This window comes from Thamnophis sirtalis, unplaced genomic scaffold (genome assembly GCF_051295495.1).
Source record: "Thamnophis sirtalis isolate CommonGarterSnake01/CBP01778 unplaced genomic scaffold, rThaSir2_p1.2 scaffold_2, whole genome shotgun sequence".
In the NCBI taxonomy this organism is placed as follows: domain Eukaryota; kingdom Metazoa; phylum Chordata; class Lepidosauria; order Squamata; family Natricidae; genus Thamnophis; species Thamnophis sirtalis.
Genome location: NW_028261382.1, coordinates 64,434,846 through 64,456,906, shown reverse-complemented (window position 1 = coordinate 64,456,906; position 22,061 = coordinate 64,434,846). Strand labels below are relative to the sequence as shown.

The 22,061-nt window shown below is 43.8% G+C and overlaps 2 protein-coding genes across 6 annotated transcripts in view; one reads left to right on the top strand and one right to left on the bottom strand.

Annotated features, from left to right (window-relative positions):
- Window positions 1–8,587, bottom strand: part of SLC15A4 (solute carrier family 15 member 4) — a 31,173-nt gene extending 22,586 nt beyond the window's left edge. The window contains exon 1 of the mRNA XM_087705816.1: window positions 7,234–8,587. Coding sequence (XP_087561942.1) covers window positions 7,234–7,815 — 582 coding nt within the window. The 5' untranslated portion in view covers window positions 7,816–8,587. The remainder of the gene's footprint in view (window positions 1–7,233) is intronic.
- A 3,102-nt stretch (window positions 8,588–11,689) lies between these two features.
- Window positions 11,690–22,061, top strand: part of GLT1D1 (glycosyltransferase 1 domain containing 1) — a 48,384-nt gene continuing 38,012 nt past the window's right edge. For 3 of the 5 annotated variants that reach the window (XM_087705813.1, XM_087705812.1, XM_087705811.1), the window contains exons 1-2: window positions 11,693–11,974; window positions 19,820–19,968. In XM_087705813.1, the coding sequence (XP_087561939.1) occupies window positions 11,856–11,974; window positions 19,820–19,968 (268 nt within the window). In that variant the 5' untranslated portion in view covers window positions 11,693–11,855. Of the gene's footprint in view, window positions 11,975–19,819; window positions 19,969–22,061 lie in introns of all 5 variants that reach the window. The other 2 variants (XM_087705814.1, XM_087705810.1) reach the window with 2 other exon arrangements.

The window sequence follows — 22,061 nt, the reverse complement described above, 5'->3', positions numbered from 1 at the left end:
TGTGTGTGTGTGTGTACAATCTATTTACGCAAATGCCTTCTCTGTATCTCTCAAAGGAGCATTTCAATCACAGGGGGTCCCACCTGCAATGGGAACATTTTACAGGCGTAATTTTTATAATACCACAAAAAGAGACCAAAGATATTTCAGGAAGCAAACTTCGAAGGAGCAGGTGCAAATCTTTGCCTCTATAAAAAGCAACCGAGAAATGCAAAACAGAATTCCATTTTTAGTCCGTAGAGAACAGAGTTTCCAAAGATTGGACCTTTCAGGAGAAATGGATTTCGGCTCCCAGAATTCACCAGTCAGCCACGGAAAGAGTGAGAAAGAAACTCAAGAAAACCCCACTTTGATTCTATTTGGTATAAGGGGAGGCGGAAGAATGTTTTGGCAGATTTTCAAGATTTTGTTGTTCTATCCTGTAATGCGCAGTGGCTCAGTGGCTAAGATGCTAAGCTTGTCGATCAGAAGGCTGGCAGTTCAGCAGTTCGAATCCCTACTGCTACGTAACAGGGTGAGCTCCTGTTACTTGTCCCAGCTTCTGCCAACCTAGCAGTTCAAAAGCACATAAAAATGCAAATTGAAAAATAGGAACCACCTTTGGTGGGAAGGTTACAGTGTTCTGTGCTCCTTCGGTGTTGAGTCATGCCAGCCACATAACCATGGAAGCATCTTTGGACAGCGCTGGCTCTTCGGCTTTGAAACAGAGATGAGCACCACCCCCTAGAGTCAGGAACGACTAGCCACTTATGTGCGAGGGAAACCTTTATCTTTACCTTATCCTATAAGAATAAAGTAGCATTCTTGTAATCCAGTGGTTTTTAACCTTGGTGGCTTAAAGACGTGTGAATGTCAACCCTCCAGAATTCCCCAGTCAGCTTTTCTGGCTGGGGAATTCTGGGAGTTGAAGTCCACATATCTTAATGTTGCCAAGTTAACAACATTAGAGTTAAACAGCTCTCTCTAATCCACTCAATACAAATAGTCTTTGAATGACAAACACAATTGAGGCCAAACTTTCTGTTGCAATGTAAGGCATTTGTTAAGCGAATTTTGCCTCATTTTATGACCTTTCTGGGCAGTTGTTAATCATTGCAGTTTTTAAGTTAGTATCACAGTTGTTAAGCAAACCTGGCTTCCCCAATGACTTTTTTTGTCAGAAGGTTGCAAAAGGAGATCAGATGACACGAGACACTGCAGCCATCATAAATACAAGCCAGTTGCCAAATATCTGAATTTTGAACTTGTGACCACAGGGATGCTACAAGGTCATTAAAGCCACTTTTTTAATGCCGTTGTAACTTTGAAAGGTCACTAAGTGAACTGTTGTAAATCGAGGATTATCTGTATAGCTGTCACTTCGTAAAGCATTTGCATAACTGTTATCAAGTTGCCAAGGTGAGGAAAGCGGGGGAGGGCATTCCATGCATACATTCGTCTAGAGTCGGATCTCAGATTACTACAGCAGGCTTGGGAGGGGTGCACTTCATTGGGGAATGGGATTTATGACACAGACTGAGGAGAGGGAAGGAACAGGGCAAAGCCGTAATTTAAATTCAGCCGTAATTTAAATGGTCACATCTGACTGCAATGGGGTATTGCCTAAATGGTGTTCCTAATAAATCACTGGATTTCTTTCGAAACTTGGCTCCAAGCTCATGAATTAATTAGGGCATCTTTCGGAAACCTGACAATAGCTTTACTAACACATCCTCTCCAGCAGCCTGTAACTATCCTGTTTCCCCGAAAATAGGATCTCTGCAGATAATAAGCCAAATCAGGCTTTTGAGCGCATGCACTAAAATAAACCCTCCCCCGAAAATAAGCCCTCCCTGAAAATATTGCAACACAGCAGTAGCCATGAGGTGACCACATTCACCACCTCCTGCACCTCAAAAATAATAACACTTCCCCAAAAATAAGGCCACGTGCTTATTTTGGGAGTCAAAGGAAAACAAGACTCTTATTTTCAGGGTAGATAAGCAGGGATTGGCACCAGACAAACAAGCAAGCAGGAAGCACTACCCTAATCAAAGAATCACCAAGGAGAAAAAACACCCCCCAAATTGGTGAATCTCCATTGCTGGTTAAGGAATTCTGGGAGCTGAAGTCCACGTATCTTAAAGCAACCGAAGTTGAGAAACATTGAGAACAGAGAAGTTTTTTAAAAAAAAAAAAAAAAGAACAGAGAATAAGTCACCGTTTTTTGGGGGACTGAATGCCCAGCAGCTGTTATAGGGATATATCTATTCACACAAGACACACCCTTGGCCCCAAAGTCCCATACTTCATGACTCATTGGGGCTACTGTTCTATGACACATCTGCAAATGAAAAGCCACTACTGTATCTCTCTCTCTCAAAAAAAGGAAGAAAATAAAAAATTCAGAACATTCCTCCGGTGCCAGCTGAATCATCCAGAGACTTGTTTTGCTGTGTTTTGGTTCAATGATGCCATCCCGGCTTACATGAAGCCAACCTCCTTAACGAACAGGGCTTGTTCATGGCCTCATTAAAAAGGTCCAGTTTCAATCTCGGAATCTCTGCCAATGCAGCTGGATGAAGACCACACAGGACACCGCTGCCCTCATCCCTAGCCCTCTTTTTTTCTGGTTTGATTAAAAAACACTCAAAGAAAGGAAGCCCCCTGGAATTCGGATATGTGTAGCCATTTTTCCTTTTCACAGTGCCCCAGGTTTTAAAATCCAATATATATATATAAAAATATAAAAATATATGGTTTTATATATATAAGCCAAATCCCATTCATTCATCATGAAATCTCCAGAACTGTAAAGCCTACAAACTTGAAACTTGGCATGTGTGTTCCTCTTGGCTTCTAGATGCTCGCTAAGAAAGGATTTTTCGAAATGACCATCAGATCATTAGTAATTCTTATACAGTAATTAACACGCTCTAATGCTAAGGAGTTCTACTCCCACTCCCCACCTGAAAAGAACTCTGTTCCAATTGCCAGTTGCCTTATTAATGCACTCTGATGCTAAGGTGTTCTACTCCTGCTCCCCACCTGAAAAGAACTCTGTTCCAACTGCCAGTTGCCTCACATTCTGTTACCTCAGTTCAAATTGGCAGACATTCCACTCCTTCACTCAGCAGCAGTCTGGGGCTCCTTGTAGTACTAAACGTCGATACCTCCCCAAAATGTCCACACCTTTCACCTATGGAACTGCTTCTAGATTCAAGGCAACAGGAGCAATTTTCCCTTATGTATTTCAATCACTGACCACTAGTGCTGTGTAACCACTGTGCACCATGGATGGATAGATGGATGGAAGGAAAATAGCAATACCAATAAAGACTTATATATCGCTTCACAGTGCTTTACAGTCCTCTCTAAGCAGTTTACAGAGTCAGCCTCTTGCCCCCAACAATTTGGGTCCTCATTTTACCAACCTCAGAAGGACGGATGGAAAGCTGAGTCAACCCTAAGCCTGGTGAGATTTGAACTGCCAGAAGCCGGCAGTCAGCAGAAGTAGCCTGCAGTACTGCATTCTAACCACTGCACCATCACAGCTCTTAATGATGATTTTTCTGGTCCCTACTGTGGTCGTAAGTCAAGGTCTACCTATTGTTGGGGGTCGAGATTGGAGGACAGACTCCATGCTTTGAGTTCTTGGAGAAATATGCAGTAAGCAAATATATACAAGGATTCCCTTGACCATAATGAATTAAGAACCATTCATGCCCCTGGTGAGATGTAGAAGAATTTTTGGCTTCTTGTCCATTGCCATTTTTATGTTTTAGGTCAGTTTCATTTCCTTGCAGTGATGACAGCTGAATTCAGAACTATGAGAAGTCATGGTTGTTTCTTTTTAAACTGTGTCAATGAGAGGAACAGGAAACAAATCAATTCAAAAGAGGAACTTGAAAACAGCTGGGAGAGCAAGAAAAAAAATCCTCATTTTCACCACACTGGATGAAATCACTGCATTGCTCAAGTCTGCCTATTTGGAACAGGGCATAAGTGTATTTTGCGAGTATAATTAAAGCAACATCAGGAAAATGTAAAGTGCCCTACATTCATTTTTGAGAGAACAATGAATGTGTATCTTGACAAACTTTGGTTGATGGCAGAGGTATCCAATCTTGGCAACTTTAAGCCTTGTGGACTTCAACTCCCATAATTCTCCAGCTATCATGCTTCAAGATAAGTGGACTTCAGTTCCCAGAATTCTCCAGCCAGCATGCTTCAAGACAGGTGGACTTCAACTCCCGGAATTCCCCAGCCAACATGCTTTAAGATGGGAGGACTTCAATTCCCAGAATTCTCCAGCCAGCATGCTTTAAGACGGGAGGACTTCGATTCCCAGAATTCTCCAGCCAGCATGCTTTAAGATGGGAGGACTTCAATTCCCAGAATTCCCCAGCCAGCATGCTTTAAGATGGGAGGACTTCAATTCCCAGAATTCTCCAGCCAGGATGCTTTAAGATGAGTGGACTTCAACTTCCAGAATTCTCCAGCCAATATGCTGGCTGGGGAATTTTAGGAGTTGAAGTCCATGGGTCTTAACATTTCCAAGGTTGGACAGCCCTGGTTTACATCTTAAATCAACAGAATAAGCTGATGGATAGGAAACAGAAATTTGATTTCATCTGTGATTGACTGAATGCCATGAAGTTAGTGTTGACTCTCAACGACCATATACATACATTTTCTCTGGAAGGATGCCTTCAAGAATATTTTGAATATCAATGGTGGTCCTATCATCACTGCAACTTGAGTCCATCCATCTCACCTTCTCCTTTCCTTCCACCTTTTCTAGCATCTGAACCTTCTCCAAAGATCTTCACATGAAGGGGGACTAGAGCTAGATCATTCATGCCTTGAGTGAGAACTCTAGATTTATCTCTTTTGTCGACCCATTAGTTGTCTTGGTTGTCCATGGCCTTCTCAGCAATCTTCTCCAACTCAGAAGTTCAAATGGGTCAATCCTCTTTCAATCCTGTTTCCTCAAAGCCCGGGTTTCATTTCCACAGAGACAGAGCTTCCAGATGTTGTCGAATTACACACCCAGAATTCCTCACTATCAGCCAGCTGATGGGGAGGGCCATATCAACAACATCTGGAGGACCAAAACCACGAAAGGCAAGTTGTTGTGTGCATTTTTCTGGAACAAACCTTCCCCTTTGGGCATCACATGTCTGATTGGTCACAAGGCCACAATTGGTTGCATTTCAGGTCAGGGCGATTAGCACAGAGGAAGAATTATATAGAAATTTAGCACAACATAGCATAGTAAGCAAAAGAGAGAAATTAGCATACTAGGATGTTTAAGAGGCCAATTTCCTTGTCTCAATAGAACACAAATGTTTTTTTATACTCAAGCCAGCTGCCTCTGGGGAACAGTTCGGTACACAGTTGGTAGAGGCCAAATGACTGTGACTACAACTCCCATGATCCAAAACCACCACTATTTTAGCCACCTAGAAAGTGATACAGCTTAAACAAGCCAAATGCAAAGATGTAAACATATCTCAAAAGATATCAGAGCTGGAGAAGGAGGATGAGACTGCAAAAAAACAGACGCTAATATCCCAAGAAAGCAGAGCAAGCACATTCAGAGCACGTGCATATCCACTATTGATGGGGACAATTTGGTCTAAAGAGCAGCTGAATATTTCCAATTTTAAATCTGGCCTACTCAGAAATATTTCTTAACCCTCCATGGTCCAACCCAAAGGCAAGAGAACGGAAAAAGCAGGATCTGTTAAAGGACAGGACCTCACTCACAGACACTGTTGAAGGACAGAAGAATTGAGAAGAAACCACCAAACATTTCTTTATCTCAGTTTTCCTGTGTCTTCTTCTAAAGCAAACAGGAGACTGGCCAGGTCATTAGTTTATGGAGATAATGTGCTTATGTCACACACAAACTCAATCAAGCAAGCTTGGGAGCAAAACCATCTTAACGTTCTTGAGACGGACATCAATTCACACCACATTTCAAAGGTAGCTTTTCTTGTGGTGTTACTTAGCTCATTCATGGCCCTTAATTCTTGAATTCTTCCCCTTTCTTGAGCCTTTCCTTTCGAAGGTATCTCCTGATATGAAGAGCCTTTGAAACCAACTCTGAAAATCTTCCACCACGCAACCAAATTTGGTGATGGAGAGGCAAAGAGAAGGGGACAGTTGATAGAAAAGACCATCATGAGGATTAGATATGGGAAGCTAATCTCAGAATCTACAAAGTCACAGATTATGGAAGGAGAACCAAGAAAAAGTTGGCTTTTCCAGCAAGCCAGCCTGGCCTGAACAAAACAAATCAAAGTATTGATTATTGCTAATTTTAATTTGAATTCTTTAAAAAAAATGTTTCATTGTTAATTTTAATTGGATTTGGGGATATCCCATTTAATTTCTTTTTAACTTTTGTAGTATGTGTTTCTTTTAATGTTGTACGCCGCCCTGAGTCCTTGGGAGAAGGGCAGCATATAAATCGAATAAACCTCAACCTCAAAAACTCCACACTTTGAGCATCACATGCAACACACCTACAGAATATCTTGGACAATGTTTATCTGAAATGGTACAGGTTCTCCTGCTTGAGCAGGGGGCTGGACTAGAAGACCTCCAAAGTCCCTTCCAGCTCTATTCTATTCTACAATTCTAAATTCTATTCTAAAACCAGGATGTTACAGGAATGGGTTTATGTGGTGGGTCTCACCGTTAAAATCAATCACTGCTTATCACTTGAAAGCCAAAAAGCTGCTAACTATTATTTGAGGCCATTGCTGCATTTAGCTCAGCATTGTCCACTCCAACCTTGTTTGAACTGACCATGGTGGCCAAACCTATGAATTGATGGGTAACACCAGATTGAAGAAGGCTGGTCTTTGCTATAAGGCACCATTTTCCAGATGCTTCTGCAGCCATGTCTGGAAATGTGGAAGATGATCAGAGATATCTAGAATAGGAAGACTCTATTAATTATCTTCCCACTCCCACCACCCAAATTAGTGCAGAAATTCCTATAAAAGCACCCAAGCCTAAGATGGCCCAACCTCTCATGGAACCTATCTTAAGGAACCACTTGGTTTCCTACTTAATTATGGTGTTTTGGCAGGGACCACATCTCCAAGAAGATCTACACCAACCAACTAAGGACAGCAACAAGGACAGACATGAAGCTGTCCAACCTGTTGGCTTGGCCACTCATTTTGACAATCCACCCCAAGACATCGTTAGGGAAGAAGACAATGAAAGCTACTCCACCTGATCAGCTCCAAAGGGGGTGATGTTGGCCTTGACAGAGCCCACGCTCAGCCCAACGAGCACCAAGCCGACATAGGTGGCGATGAGACAGTAGCGCGTGTTTCCTTGCGATGGGCATGGAGCAGACGTGGTATTGCTCTGCAGAGACGTTGAGCAGTTGTCAATGAGCCGTTGATGAAGCTCCCCGCAGAGCCACTGGCGGCTGGGAGCGATGGCCATGGCAGGGAAAGCCAGCATGCCCAAGAGGTAGACCGCCATGCTGACCAAGATGGTGGGGAACTTGCCCAGCAGGGCATCGGCCAGCCAGCCCCCAAACGGGGAGACCAGGTAGGTGATGCCCATGAAGAGCAGGAGGGCCTGGCTGGCTTGGGTGCCCTCCCAGTTGTATGGCGTTCCATTGAGGAAGAGCACCAAGTTCGAGGTAATGCCATAAAAGGCCACCCTCTCCAGCAGCTCTGCTAGAAGCACCGCAGCACATGCCAGGCGCCGTCCATGGAAGACATTGGCCACTGGGAAGGAGACGGGTGACCGAATGTTGGGGTCCAAGAGCGGGCTCCTCTCGTTGGACTCCACCTCTTGCATTGCTGGTTGGCCAACTCCTTATTCAACTTCTTCTATTGGGTGACCCAACTGAAAGTATCTCCCAACCTTTACTCAAGTCCCCCTCCAAAGTCCTCTCCCTTAGGGGACTTTGAGGTTCCTCTGCTACCCTCACCCAGCTTTGGCCCCCACACTCCAACCCTTCCTCCCTACTCCAGGCAACCTCTAAGCTCCTGGGCTACTCAGATCCCCTTAGGAGCTAAGAGAACGAAGGGGCACTGGCTTCCAAGAGCCTGGCTCACCTTTGTACCCCGAATTTTTTAAACTAATCCCCGCTTCTAAACCCAAACTCTTCCCCAAGTGGGATTCGAACCCGTAATCGCCCAATTTCGGGGGCTCTTCCCAGCCGCGCCAGATTCTCTCCCCACCTCCCACCTCGCTAGAAAAGCCTGGCGCTGGCCGCCGTTCTCGGAGCCTTCTCCCCCTCCCGCCGCCGCCTCTGCCGGCCGCCGTTTCGTCTCTTTTGCTTTGGAATGCCCAGGTTGTTCTAAGCCCGCCTCTTTCGGTCCGGGCCGCGCTCGCTGATTGGCCCCCGCGCACCGTCGCTCACGGGCTCCCCCGTGATTTGCAACGCAGGCGCCTCTTCCTGGTTCTGCAAAATAACAAAACTCAAATTGCAAAGCGCGCGTTTTAAAGGGTGCAGTTCGGAGCCGATCCGGATCCGAGACGGCTTTATTCCAAACCGGTCCTCTTGTTCTTTTATTTCTTTGGCCTTCTTGGAGAGGTTCCCCCCACTTGTCTCCAAGAGAAACTCAACAACAGAGCACGCCCAAAGCGAGTCATGGGTTTTTGTCACGTGCAACCATGTTGCAATGCTCGAGCATGCTTTGGAATGGGGTTGGGGGGCGGGGGCAGCGCCGTGCCCTTGCGTGCGTGTGCTTGGCTCTCTTTTGCACGCACTGGTGCTAATTTCTGTCCGGGGTGAGCGGCTTTGGACGCAGCTGGGCGGGCTGGGGGCAGCTGGGCTTCCAGCCAGCTGCTTGTTGGATAAGTCCCCAAATTTCGCCAAGAAGTGAAATTCGCCATGGGACTTTTCGTTCGTTTTTAGCTGGGGGCACAGTTTGTTTCTTTCTATATCTGGGATGGGGGGAAAGCGGATGCGGTTTCAGGATTTTTCTTCTTCTAAGGATTCGGATTCCAGAAGGGTTCTAAGAATTTGAAATGCACATCCAATTGTTTTTGGAAAGCCAGAAAACAATGATCTCAAACCTAAAAAGAAAGTGAATATATATATGTGTGTGTGTGTATGTTGTGTGTGTTGTGTGTATGTATGTATGCAAGCAAATATGCACAGTGCTTAATTGACAAGTTTGAGTAGAGAATAGAATAAGGAATAGAATAGAATATGGAAGGGAATGAGAATAGAATAAAGAAGGGAATGGCAAGAATAGAATAAGGAAGGGAATGGGAATAGAATAAAGGGGAATGGCAATAGAATAGAATAAGGAAGGGGATGGCAATAGAATAGAATAAGGAAGGGGATGGCAATAGAATAGAATAAGGAAGGGAATGGCAATAGAATAGAATATGGAAGGGAATGGCAATAGAATAGAATATGGAAGGGAATGGCAATAGAATAGAATAAAGAAGGGAATGGCAATACAATAGAATAAAAAAGGGAATGGCAATAGAATAGAATAAGGAAGGGAGTGGGAATAGAATAGAATTCTGTATTGGTCAAGTGTGATTGGACACATAAGGAATTTGTCTGGTGTATATGCTCTCAGTATACACAAAAGAAAAGATACATTCTTCACGAATCATAATGATATCAACACAATGATAGTCATAGGGTACAAATAAGCCATCAAATATTAGGAAACAAACAATATAAGGATACAAGTAACAAAGTTACAGTCCTGCAGTCATAAGTGGGAGGAGATGGGAGATAGGAACGATGAGAAGATTAATAGTAATGTAGACTTAGTAAATAGTTGAATTATTTGTTTAGCAGAGTGATGGCTTTCGGGATGAAAAGGCCTTGTATCTAGTTGTTCTGGGGTGCAGTGCTCTATAGCCTCGTTTTGAGGGTAGAAGTTGAAACAATTTATGTCCAGGATGTGAAGGGTCTGTAGATATTTTCAGGGCCCTCTTTTTGACTCGTGCAGTGGACAGGTCCTCAATGGAAGGCAGGTTGGTAGCCATTGTTTTTTCTGCAATTCTAATTATCCTCTGAAGTCTGTGTCTGTCTTATTGGGTTGCAGAACCAAACCAGACAGTTATGGAGATGCAGATAAGGAGAAGTAAGAAGGAGATACGAAATGTAGACATGCAGGAAGAAAAGTACAACAGTAGGTAGTGGAATTAACATACAATACCACCAGTCAGTAAATAAGTCAGAATTTCCAGTAGAAAGAATTACACAAATCAGAATCTGATAACATTCCCCCCCCCCCCCTGAAAACTGAATCATTGTTATTGTTACTGCGATATTGGCAAGATTGTTTTTCTCCGCAAAGATTTGGAGGCACAATCAATCCAGCTTTCTCTTTATCCTGAGCATTTCCAGTGATGTTGAACTGCCATGCCCATGTTGGCTGGGGATAATAGACTTTGTCCTTCACAGCCCCCAAAGCGTTTATCTCTTTGGATTTCTGCTACAGAATTCAAAACCTGCCTTCCTGAGACATGAAGGTTTTAGACCTGAGATGTCAGATGATAAAACCGCTTCCTTCTATTTCAAGAGATAAGTCGGAAAGATATGGCTTTAAAATCAGAAACTAGCTGCTATCTCTCTTCTAGGGGGAGGGAAAAAACCTCAAATACAGATAGTGGTGAGACTGAATCAGAGTTTTTAAGGAAACTTGCAGCCAAACAGTTTCCAGTGTTTTTCTGACACCTGTCATTCATAAGAGAAAATCCTACTTGTCTTTGGACAGGAAGTTCATTAACAGCTGCAGCTGAAAAATATCGATCAGGCTACTGTATCAATAATTTGATTATTATTGATAATACTTGGATAATTAAAACAGTAATTTAATATTTGTTTCCACTGCTTAAGGTGGTTTGCAAGAGAATAATAAAACACAGGCTTAAATAAAGCCAGGGGAATTATGTATTCAAATGTGTGTTTACTTCTACTGTTAAGGAGACATGAAAGGGATTGAGGAATTCAGAGCTGTGGGGCTGGGGAATTCTCCACATATCTGAAAACCACCAAAGCTGAGAAACACTAGGCAATCTAAAAAATATCTCTGCAACCATTTCACCACAATACAGTATTTTTCCTTAAGAGACAATAAAGAACACATAGTTAAATACCTAATACTTCATCTACCTAATACAGGACACTGTTATTGTTGTTTTTGAGTTTCTTTGAATTTGGTCTTGGACTCCATACATTCCACAGTCTATATTATCAACTGTCTATCTCTCCCTCCCTCCCTCCCTCCATCTATCCATTGTTTGTCTGATGTCTGTCTGTCTGTCTGTCTGTCTATCTATCTATCTATCATCTATCTATCTTTAGAATACAATAGAGCTGGAGGGGACCTTGGAGATCTTCTAGTCAGCCCCGTGCTCAAGTGGGAGAACCTATACTAACTCAGACAAGTGATTGTCCAATCTGTCTGTATCTGTATCTGCACCTACCTACCTACCTACCTACCTACCTATCTTTAGAATATAATAGAGTTGGAATGGACCTTGGAAATCTTCTAGTCCAGCCCACTGCTCAGGCAGGAGAACCTATACCATCTCAGATAAGTGACTGACCAGTCTCCCCGCCCCCCCCGCCTCTCTCTGTCTCTCTATCCAATCAGATCCATCCATCCAATCATCTCGTCTGCAGGCGGCTAACAAACAATAGAAAACTGGTAAAAAAAACATTAAAAATGACCATGGAATAAATCGCCTCAGTAAACAACAGTGTTCCCCTTAAGCGGAACGGCATGGCCATCCACCTTGTTGCTTGGTGGGATCGTTCCTAACGGAGGACTGCTGCAGCCGTAGGGCGGAGCGGACCATAGAGTTGGGGCAAGAGTGGACGAAGAGCCCCTGGCTTCCGGTGCCGGGAAAAGGGAATGAAGCCGCCAGGGACCTGGCCGGAAGTAGGGCACAGCTGCCAACTCGCCATGCGACTATTGCTCCTGGCTCCCGGGCGAGCCCAGACGGGCAACGGGACCACCGCCCGGAGGATACAGTAAGTGCCCCTACCTACATGCCCGGCTTTGCACCCCCTTAGGCTGAAATTAGCCTGGTGCAAATCTCTGTAGCCCTTTGGCGGGTGGTGGGCAGGCGGGAGTTCGACCGGTGCAGCTGCAAAGGGTGGACCAGTGGCTGGAGGGATGCTCAGGAGGTTTCCCCTGGAGCGGAAAGGGAAGCCCGTGTTGCTGACTGGGTGCACACGAGCCGCCAAACCCGGGTCAATGAGACTTAAGCTAACAGTTGCAGAGAGTTTCATTTATAACCCTGGATTTTAACATTGATGATGATGATGATGATGATTTGGTTAATCTTTGGTGAGATTCACAGCCTTTGGGGCTGGTTGGTAGCTCAACAGCTCGAGTCCTAACCAAGGACCTAGGAACTGTTAAGGTAATGTCGGAGGATATAAGCTGTTCCAGGTAGGGTGATTTTTTGTAGAATCAGAATGTTCAAGTCTGATAAATTTAAAATTTCCAAATAGCGAGGTAGCCCTTTAGGTATTGCTCCATGGGCTCCAATCGGGACAACACATGATTTCTTTTTCCAGTCGCTCAGCTTCAATTTGCAAGTCCCGGTACTTTGTGATTTTTTTCTTGCTGTTTATCTTCAATTCGTGCATCTCCAGGTACTGCAATGTCAATGAACCATACTTTTTTCTTTTCAACTATTGTTATGTCAGGTGTGTTGTGGACTATACTCAATTTCTTTTTCCACAGTCGCTCAACTTCAATTTGCAAGTCCTGGTACTTTGTAATTTTTTCTTGCTGCTTATCTTCCAATTCGTTCATCACCAGTTATTGCAATGTCAATGAACCAAACTTTTTTCTTTTCAACTATTATGTCAGGTGTCTTGTAGGCCAAGTGCCTGTCAGTCTGAATTCTGAAATCTCACAAGATCTTGACTTTCTCATTCTCTAAAACCTTCTGAACCTGATGTTCCCAGTGGTTTTTGCTGTACTCAAATCCAAACTTTTGGCACAATTTCCAGTGAATGGTCTTAGCAATGCGGTCATGGCGTTGTAGATAGTCAGTTTGTGAAATTTTGCTGCATCCACTGATCAAGTGGCCGACTGTCTCATGTTTCTCATTACAGAGGTGACATTTGTTGTTGGTGGTAACATGTTGAATTTTTGCCTTCATGCAGTTTGTGGCTAAGGCTTGTTCTTGAGCTGCCAAAATAAAGCCTTCTTTTTCTTTTTTCAGTGCTCCTGATCTTAACCAGTTCCAAGTTAGCTTTTGGTCAGCTTTGCCTTCAATACTTTTCAAGTATTGGCTATGCATAGCTTTGTTTTTCCAATTTTCAGCTCGCTTCTCAATTACTTCTTTCTTATATTCAGCTTTTGACTTTGTTGTCTTTAAAAGGCCTCCTTTATTTACTTCCTTAATCATTGATTCTTCACTTTTCTGGATGTAATTATTCAAGCTGTGTTTTTCTTCTTCCACAGTTTGTTTTACTTGTAGGAGTCCTCCACCACCCTCTGCTCTTGGTAGATATAATCGGTCAACATCACTTTTAGGGTGCAAAGCATGATTCATTGTCATAAGCTTCCTTGTTTTTCTGTCCAACTCCATCTGGGTCCAGTCAATTATTCCTGCAGAGTATCAAATCACAGGTATTGCCCAGGTATTTATGGCTTCCTCCACTCAATTTGGACTTTAATATCTTGCAAATTTGTCGAATGTACTTGGCTGAAGTTAATTCCTTGACTTTATTATGCATTAAGTCAGAGGCCTCTAAAATCCCCAAGTACTTGTAGCCTTCTTCTGGTTTTACTGCCTTTGTCATTTCTTCATTCTCAAGTTCTATTCCATCATCTTCTATGATCTTGCCTGCTTTGGTTGCCATTGTTGCACATTTGTCAATTCCAAACTGCATACCAATGTCTTGGCTAAATTCTTTTGTGCTTTCAATTAATAAATTCAGTTCAGCTTTTGTTTTACCAAACAGCTTCAAATCATCCATGTACACTAAGTGTGAAATTTTCAGTCCTTTCTTTGCAAGTTCCTATCCATAGTTCATCTTCTTCAAAATGATTGTCAGTGGTAGCATTGAGAGTATAAAAAGTAGGGGTGAAAGGGAATCGCCCTGGAAAATGCCTCGTTTAATTTCAACTTCACCCAGTACTTCTTCATTAGCTATAAGCTTCGTTTTCCAGAGGTTCATTGAAGTTTCCATGAATTTTTGTATGTTGCTGCTGATGCCAAAGATTTTCAGGCATTTCTTGATCCAGCTATGGAGAACTGAATCAAATGCTTTCTTATAGTCTATCCAAGCCATGAACAGGTTGGTTCATCTTTTCTTTGAATTCTTTAGGATTAGTTTGTCAATCAGCAGTTGGTCCTTTGTTCCTCTTGAATTTTTGCAGCATCCTTTCTGTTCTACAGAAAGGAGGTTATTTCTTTCCAAGTATCCATAAATTTGGTTTGCAATGATACCAGTAAGGAGCTTGTATGTTGTTGGCAAACAGGTGATTGGCCTATAGTGTCCAGGGTCCTTTCCTTTTTCTTTATCTTTTTGGATCAAAAATGTCCTTCCAGTTGTCATCCATTCATCATTTTCAGGTGTTTTTGAGATCTGGTTATTTGGACTACCAATCTTTGGTGCATACTTGTAAGTACCTTTAACCAGAAGCCATGTAACTCATCTGGTCCAGGTGCACTCCAGTTCTTCACTTTTCTTGACTGTCTTTGAACCATTTCTTTTGTTATTTTCACATCTTCCATTTTATGCACTTTAATAGAATCCTCAATCTGTTTGATCCATTTTGCATTTCTGTTGTGCTTCTTGTTGTTTTCCCACAAATTCTTCCAGAATTTCAGAGCTTTCTCTTTATCAGGCTTTTCATTTGTTGTTACTCCATCTCCACTTTCTAAGCTCTTATAAAACTGGTGCTGATTTGCTCTGAACTGTGAGTTTTCCTTGAATTGAGTTACTCGGTTATCATCTTTTAACCTTTTCAGCAACGGCAACAACCCTCTGCTTCAGCTCTTCAATTACTATCGCAATCTCTTTATTCTCCAAATCGTATCTTGCTTCCAGGCTGCTTTTGACCTGCTTGTTCTTTAGCTGACCTTGCCTTAGGTTCTTCAAGTTGCTCAAGTCTCCACGAAATTTTTTGATCTTCAATTCCAACCGAATTTTTATTATTATTATTATCACAACAACACAATTGTATCACAGCGGCCAGTTGTTTCGCCAGATTTGGCATTGATTACTAGTCGGGCTCCACCCAGGGTCCTAAGATGTCATATCGTATTTTCGTAATATGCGTGCGGATCCAAGCAATGCGGCTTTTTGCATTTGACTGATGGTGATTTTGTCAATTTTTAACTCTTTTAAATGTAATTCCAGTGCTTTTGGAATAGCACCCAGTGTGCCTATTACCACTGGAATTACCACTGCTGGTTTGTGCCATAATCATTGAATTTTGAGTTTGAGTTTGAGTTTGAGTTTCATTTTATTTATATGCCGCCCTATTCCCTGCGGGACTCAGGGCGGCGCACAAACCCAAGGAGGGGAAGGGAAAAACACAAAAACTACAAAAATACAGGGCATTTAAAAACAACCAACAGCCACACGATTCGAGAGGGGAAGGGAACTCATCGACCCCAGGCCTGCCGACACAGACAGGTTTTAACGGCTTTTCGGAAGGCCTGGAGAGAGGTGAGGGTCCAAATCTCTGCGGGGAGTTCGTTCCAAAGGGCTGGAGCTGCCACAGAGATTTTTAAGTCCTGGTATTTCGTGATTTTTTCGCGATTATTATGATTATACAATTGTATCACAGCAGCCAGTTGTTTCGCCAGATTTAGCATTGGTTACTAGTCGAGCCCCAACCAGGGGCCTAGGACGTCGTAACGTATTTTCGTAATATGCGTGCGGATCCAAGCAGTGCGGCTTTCTGCATTTGACTGATGGTGATTTTGTCAATTTTTAACTCTTTTAAATGTAATTCCAGTGCTTTTGGAATAGCACCCAGTGTGCCAATTACCACTGGAATTACCACTGCTGGTTTGTGCCATAGTCGTTGAATTTCAATTTTTAAGTCCTGGTATTTTGCGATTTTTTCATGTTCCTTCTCGGCGACCCTGCTATCACCTGGTATTGCAATGTCTATGATTGTGACCTCAACCAGTGTGATGTCTGGTGTATTATGCGCCAGTATTTTGTCCGTTTGTATACAGAAATCCCACAAGATCTTGACCATCTGATTTTCGGTGACTTTTTCAGGCTGATGTTCCCACCAGTTTGTTGCTGTTTTAATATTATAATTTTTGAACAAATTCCAATGGATCATTTGTGCTACTGAATTGTGCCGCAATTTATAATCGGTTGTTATTATATTATTATTGTTATTGTTATTATGTTAATCTTTGGTGAGATTCACAGCCTTTGGGGCTGGTTGGTAGCTCAACAGCTTGAGTCCTAACCAAGGACCTAGGAACTGTTAAGGTAACGTCGGAGGATATAAGCTGTTACTTTATTCATGAAACATGAAACTCAGCCAACTGAACATTCAAAAATGCTTCGCAAATACCAGTGACTGGTGCTAATGGTTGATATGGGTTGCTGCCAGCGTCCTAGGTATCAACCAAGTACCTTCTTAAAATATAAGATGTTCCGAGCAGCACAATTTTTTGCAGTTCCGCTGGTGTTATTGCAGGAAGCTGCAATTTGTTGATATATCTTATAAAATTCTTGGACATGGTGCCAAGTGCCCCGATGATAACTCTTTGGGGGGCTTAAGGGGTGCATATCTGTGGGGTGAATCTGAAATGGGAAAACCGGGTGGTGGGAATGTAACTTTTTGTGTTTGTTTTAAATTCTGGGTGGTTGTTTTACACTTTTAGATGGTTATTTTGTCTTCTGGATACTTTGTATTGAAGGAAGTTAGCACCCACTTCCTCCTAGAAGAATGAAATATTGTAGGGAATATTAAAAAGGCAAAATATTATATCCTAAAGGACAAACACTTCATCCCTGGAAGCTTTCAAGAAGAGGCTAGACTGCCATCTATCAGAAATGGTGTAAGGTCTCCTGTTTTGGCAGGTTGAGGGTTGGATTAGATGACCTCCAAGGTCCCTTCCAACTCTGTTATTCTATATTCTATTCTATGGTTCCTAAAGACAGAAACTTAGAGCCTCAGCTCTCTGCCCTAAGTAGAAACTAAGGGGCCAACTTTTAGAAATGCAGATCTGGTAATCCATTCAAGGCAGGATTTAAAAAACCCAAGGAAGCCAGCATCTAAGATTAATTACATTTGTTAAACCAAGATTAAAAAACCCAACTCATTGCAGGACTTCGTGAGACAAACTAATTAAAATCAAATTTAAAAATACACAACACAAGCCTCTAAATGACAAAATACTGTAAAACAAACTATAAAAATCCGTGTGCTGATTAAAACAAGTGTTCAGCTACCCAGAATCACAGGTACTTGGTGGTTCTGCTTCACCATTATACCATCCTCCCAAGCAGCCTCCATGTTTCCAGTGTCTTTCTCCCTGCTTGGAACTGAACTCAGATGGACATTTCTTCCAACAGTTTTTTCTGTATTTATATTTGCATTGTAACCCGGATGTCAAACAGGAGGTTTTTGGATCTTAGCTTGGCCTTTGTGTTGATTCTATACACAATGTGCAAACATGGCATTCTCTCCGACGCCAGAGTTCAAGAACTTTTGAACTTTATTGAAGAACACGTCTAAGCATGTAGGCAGCCAAGAAAACAATGGATTATCAAGCAAATTCTCTTTCCACCCAGCTTCTTGAAAGTCCAGCTTTTACTTCCCTAGAGCATCACAAGGAATAACATGGTTTACATGAGAACGGAATTTATTTGATATTCCTAGTGGAAAAAAGTTAGATTAGATTAACGGAAGGGTTCTTGCAGGTCATCTAGTCCAACCCCCTGCCCAAGTAGGAGACCCTACACCATTTCTGACAGGGGGCAGTCCAGTCTCTTCTTGAAAGCCTCCAGGGATGAAGCTCCCACAACTTCCGAGGCCAACTTCTATTCCATTGAATACAGAATAACGGAGTTGGAATGGACCTTGTAGGTCATCTAGACAAACCCCCCACACAACAGGAGATCCTACACCATTTCTGACAGATGGCAGTCCGGTCTCTTCTTGAAAGCCTCCAGTGATGAAGCTCCACAACTTCCGAAGGCAACTTCTGTTCCCTCAGTTGATTGTTCTTACAATCAGAAATTTCCAGGTTGGATTTCTCCTTGTTCAGTTTCCATCCATTCTTCCTTGTCTGGCCTTCAGGTCGTGACCCGTCAAAACCGCGCTCGACTAAGCCATGCCCGATTAAACCGCGTCACTGACGTCATCAACAGGGCGACAACAGCCAGCGCGGAGAAAGAAGGGCGCTTTAAAAAGCGCTTTGAAAGCAAGCCGATTCAACTTAAGGTAAGGGTTAGGTTTAGGGTTAGCTTTAGGGTTAGCTTTAGGGTTAGGTTAAGGGTTAGGGTTAGGGTTAGGGTTAGGCTTAGGTTAAGGGTTAGGGTTAGGTTTAGGGTTAGGTTAAGGGTTAGAATTAGGTTTAGGGTTAGGTTAAGGGTTAGGTTTAGGGTTAGGTTTAGGGTTAGGATTAGGTTTAGGGTTAGGTTAAGGGTTAGGGTTAGGTTTAGGGTTAGGTTAAGGGTTAGGTTAAGGGTTAGGTTTAGGATTAGGTTTAGGATTAGGTTTAGGGGGGTTAGGTTTAGGTTTAGGGGTTAATTTTAGGTTTAGGTTTACAGCGTGCTTCTGTCTCCGCGCTGTTGTCGCCCTGTTGATGACGTCAGCGACGCGGTTTAGTCGGGCGCGGTTTAGTCGAGCGCGGTTTTGTGGTGGAACCCTTCAGGTTCCTTGGAAAACAGCTTGCCCCCCTCCTCTCTGTGGCAGCCCCTCAAATATTGGAAGATTGCTCTCCTGTCTCCCCTGGTCTTTCTCTTCACTTTATTAGCAACACCCAGTTCATCGTGTTTTAGTTCCATCGGTCAATTACAATGCATGCTGGTGGAAAAATGTTTGATGCAATTTCTGGAAATGTCAGAAAAATAGCATTCCTTCAACTAGAAAACACAATATGTATGTATGTATGTATGTATGTATGTATGTATGTATGTATGTATGTATGTATACACAAACAGACATACACATACACAGACACACAGACACACACACACACACACACACATATATATAGACACACACCCCGTGTGTGTATGTATGTATGTATGTATGTATGTATGTATGTATATATATATATATATATATATATATATATATATATATATATATATATATATATATATATATATATATATATATATATATATATATATATATATATATATATATATACCGCGTCTTATTTTCTTTTGACCCCCGAAATAAGTGCTTGGCCTTATATTCAGGGAGGTCTTATTATTTTTGAGGTGCAGGAGATGGCAAGCATGGTCACCTCATGGCTGGTGCATTGCAATATTTTCAGGGAGGGCTTATGTTAGCGCATGCGCTCAAAAGCCCAAATACACACACACACACAAACACACACACACACACACACACACACAGAGGCTGCTAATATCTCTCCTGAGTCTCATTAGGAAATTAGTTTCAAATCGTTGGCAAGCCTATTCATCTGAACAAGAATGTAAATCACGGTTATTGGTACAGTGGAAAGAAAGAAAAGAAATCTGATTTGTGTTATAGTGGTCATCCTGTTCCCAATTTTAGCTGTAAGTGGAAGACGATCTGAAGAGTAGAACTTCATGGCCTTATTTCCCCCGCAGAAATTAATGCTAATATCCTGCCTTTTTTAACCTTATTCCGTCTGCTCCTGTTTTCCAAAGAGATCATTTACAAGCTGCTGGGCATTTGTGTATCTTGAAGGACACCTCTGATTATGAGTCCCCGTTGGCAATTTCAAAACTTATCTCTTCGGAGAAGTTGGAGGCAGCTCTGGGTATCCATCTTTTTAAAGCTGGAAGGCTTCTTCAAGGTAAGATAAGGTCTCTTGGTTTCAAAAGGGGTGGAAAACAGTGTTGTTGTTGTTGTTGTTTTGACAAAAGCCTGCTTCTTTAAAATGTGTGGTATAGCATGGATAAGTCTGTTAATAACAGGGCTGCAAGAATATGCATAACCCCCTAGGTGGAGGCAGAGAGTTAGTTTTCTGTATCGCTCTGCTACCCTCTGCTGGTTATGTAGATGTTTTGCACTGTGGATGTGTTCTTTGGCCTAACCCAGGGGTCAGTAACCTCCGTGCCCAGCCATGTATTACTGAAACATGGCTGGGCACGGAGGGAGGAGTCCCCCTCGTAGAGATGTGCCCAGACGGATTTCAGGTGCTGCATCAGCCGAGGGCCCAGGGAAGGGGTGGCGGTGTGGCTATAGTAGTCCGGGAGTCTTTAGTACCTCGTAGGATCCCTGCTCCGGAGCTTGTCGGGTGTGAGTCCCTACTGGTGAAGCTGGACCTCAAGGGTCAAGTGGGTTTGTTGCTTACGTACCTGCCTCCCAACTGCGTTGCAACAGCCCTCTCCTCGCTTCTCGAGTCAGTAGCCGAGCTGGCGGTTGAGTTCCCTAGACTTATGGTACTGGGGGATTTCAACCTGCCTTCGCTCGGTGAACGCTCTGATGGAGCGCAGGAGTTCATGGCTTCCATGACAGCCATGGGCTTGACTCAGGTAATTCGAGGCCCAACCCACTCAGCGGGTCACACGCTCGACCTCGTATTCCTCTCGGAGCAGTGGAGTTATGATCTTGGTCTGAGGGGTAATGAGATCATACCCGTCGTGGTCAGACCACTGCCTACTGAGGCTAGACTTCCGGAGGCCAAACCCCCACCGTAGGGAGGAGGAACCGACCAGGTGGTTCCGCCCCAAGCGACTGATGGACCCTGTTAGGTTCCAGACGGAGCTTGGGGTTATTCCAGATACTCTCGCCCACAGTTCGGTGGAGACCCTTGTCGCTGCCTGGCACTCGGCAGCTTCGGGGTCTCTAAACCGGATTGCGCCACTACGGCCCCTCCGGGTCAGCGGCCCCCGGAGGCCTCCTTGGTTCACCGAGGAGCTCCGGGAGATAAAGCGCCGGAGGAGACGCCTAGAGCACCTGTGGAGATCAGACAGGTCCGAATTGAACCGGGCACTTGTAACAGCATGCACCAAGGAGTATACTCGAGCTTTAAGATCGGCAAAAAGAACACACATTGCCTCCTTGGTAGCGTCCGCCGAATCCCGCCCAGCCGCCCTGTTTAGGATAACCCGCTCCCTCCTAAATAGGAGGGAGACGGGGGACCCCTTACAGGGTAAGGCTGAGGAGTATGTTCAGTTCTTGGCGGACAAAGTTCCCCGGTTTCGAGCGGACCTGGACTCCACTCTTGCAGAGCCAGCTGAGACACAGGGGAAAGACTTGGCAAACCATCTCTGGGTTGAGTTTCAGGAAGTTGCCTCTGGGGATGTGGACAAGGCTATGCGAGCTGTGAGTACCTCCACTTGTGTACTGGACCCGTGTCCCTCCTGGCTGGTTGCCAACAGCAGTGAGGTGACACGAGGCTGGATCCAAGCGGTTGTTGTGGCATCTCTTCGGGAGGGGCACTTCCCCACCGAGCTTAAGGCAGCGGTGGTGAGACCCCTTCTGAAGAAACCGTCTTTGGATCCAGCTGTTCTTAATAACTACCGTCCAGTCTCCAACCTTCCCTATGTGGGGAAGGTTGTTGAGAAAGTGGTTGCTCTCCAGCTTCAGCGTACCTTGGAGGAAGCAAACTATCTTGACCCCTTCCAGTCCGGCTTCAGACCAGGTTACAGCACAGAAACCGCTTTGGTCGCATTGACCGATGATCTCTGGAGAGCTAGGGATGGAGGCTTTGCGTCCATTCTAGTTCTCCTTGACCTCTCAGCGGCTTTCGATACCATCGACCATGGTATCCTTCTGCGACGACTGCGGGAGGTGGGAGTGGGCGGCACTGTCTTGCAGTGGTTCTCCTCCTACCTCTCGGACAGGTCGCAGTCGGTGTTGGTGGGTGGGCAGAGATCGTCCCCGAGTCCCCTAACATATGGGGTGCCACAGGGGTCGGTCTTGTCCCCCCTCCTTTTTAAC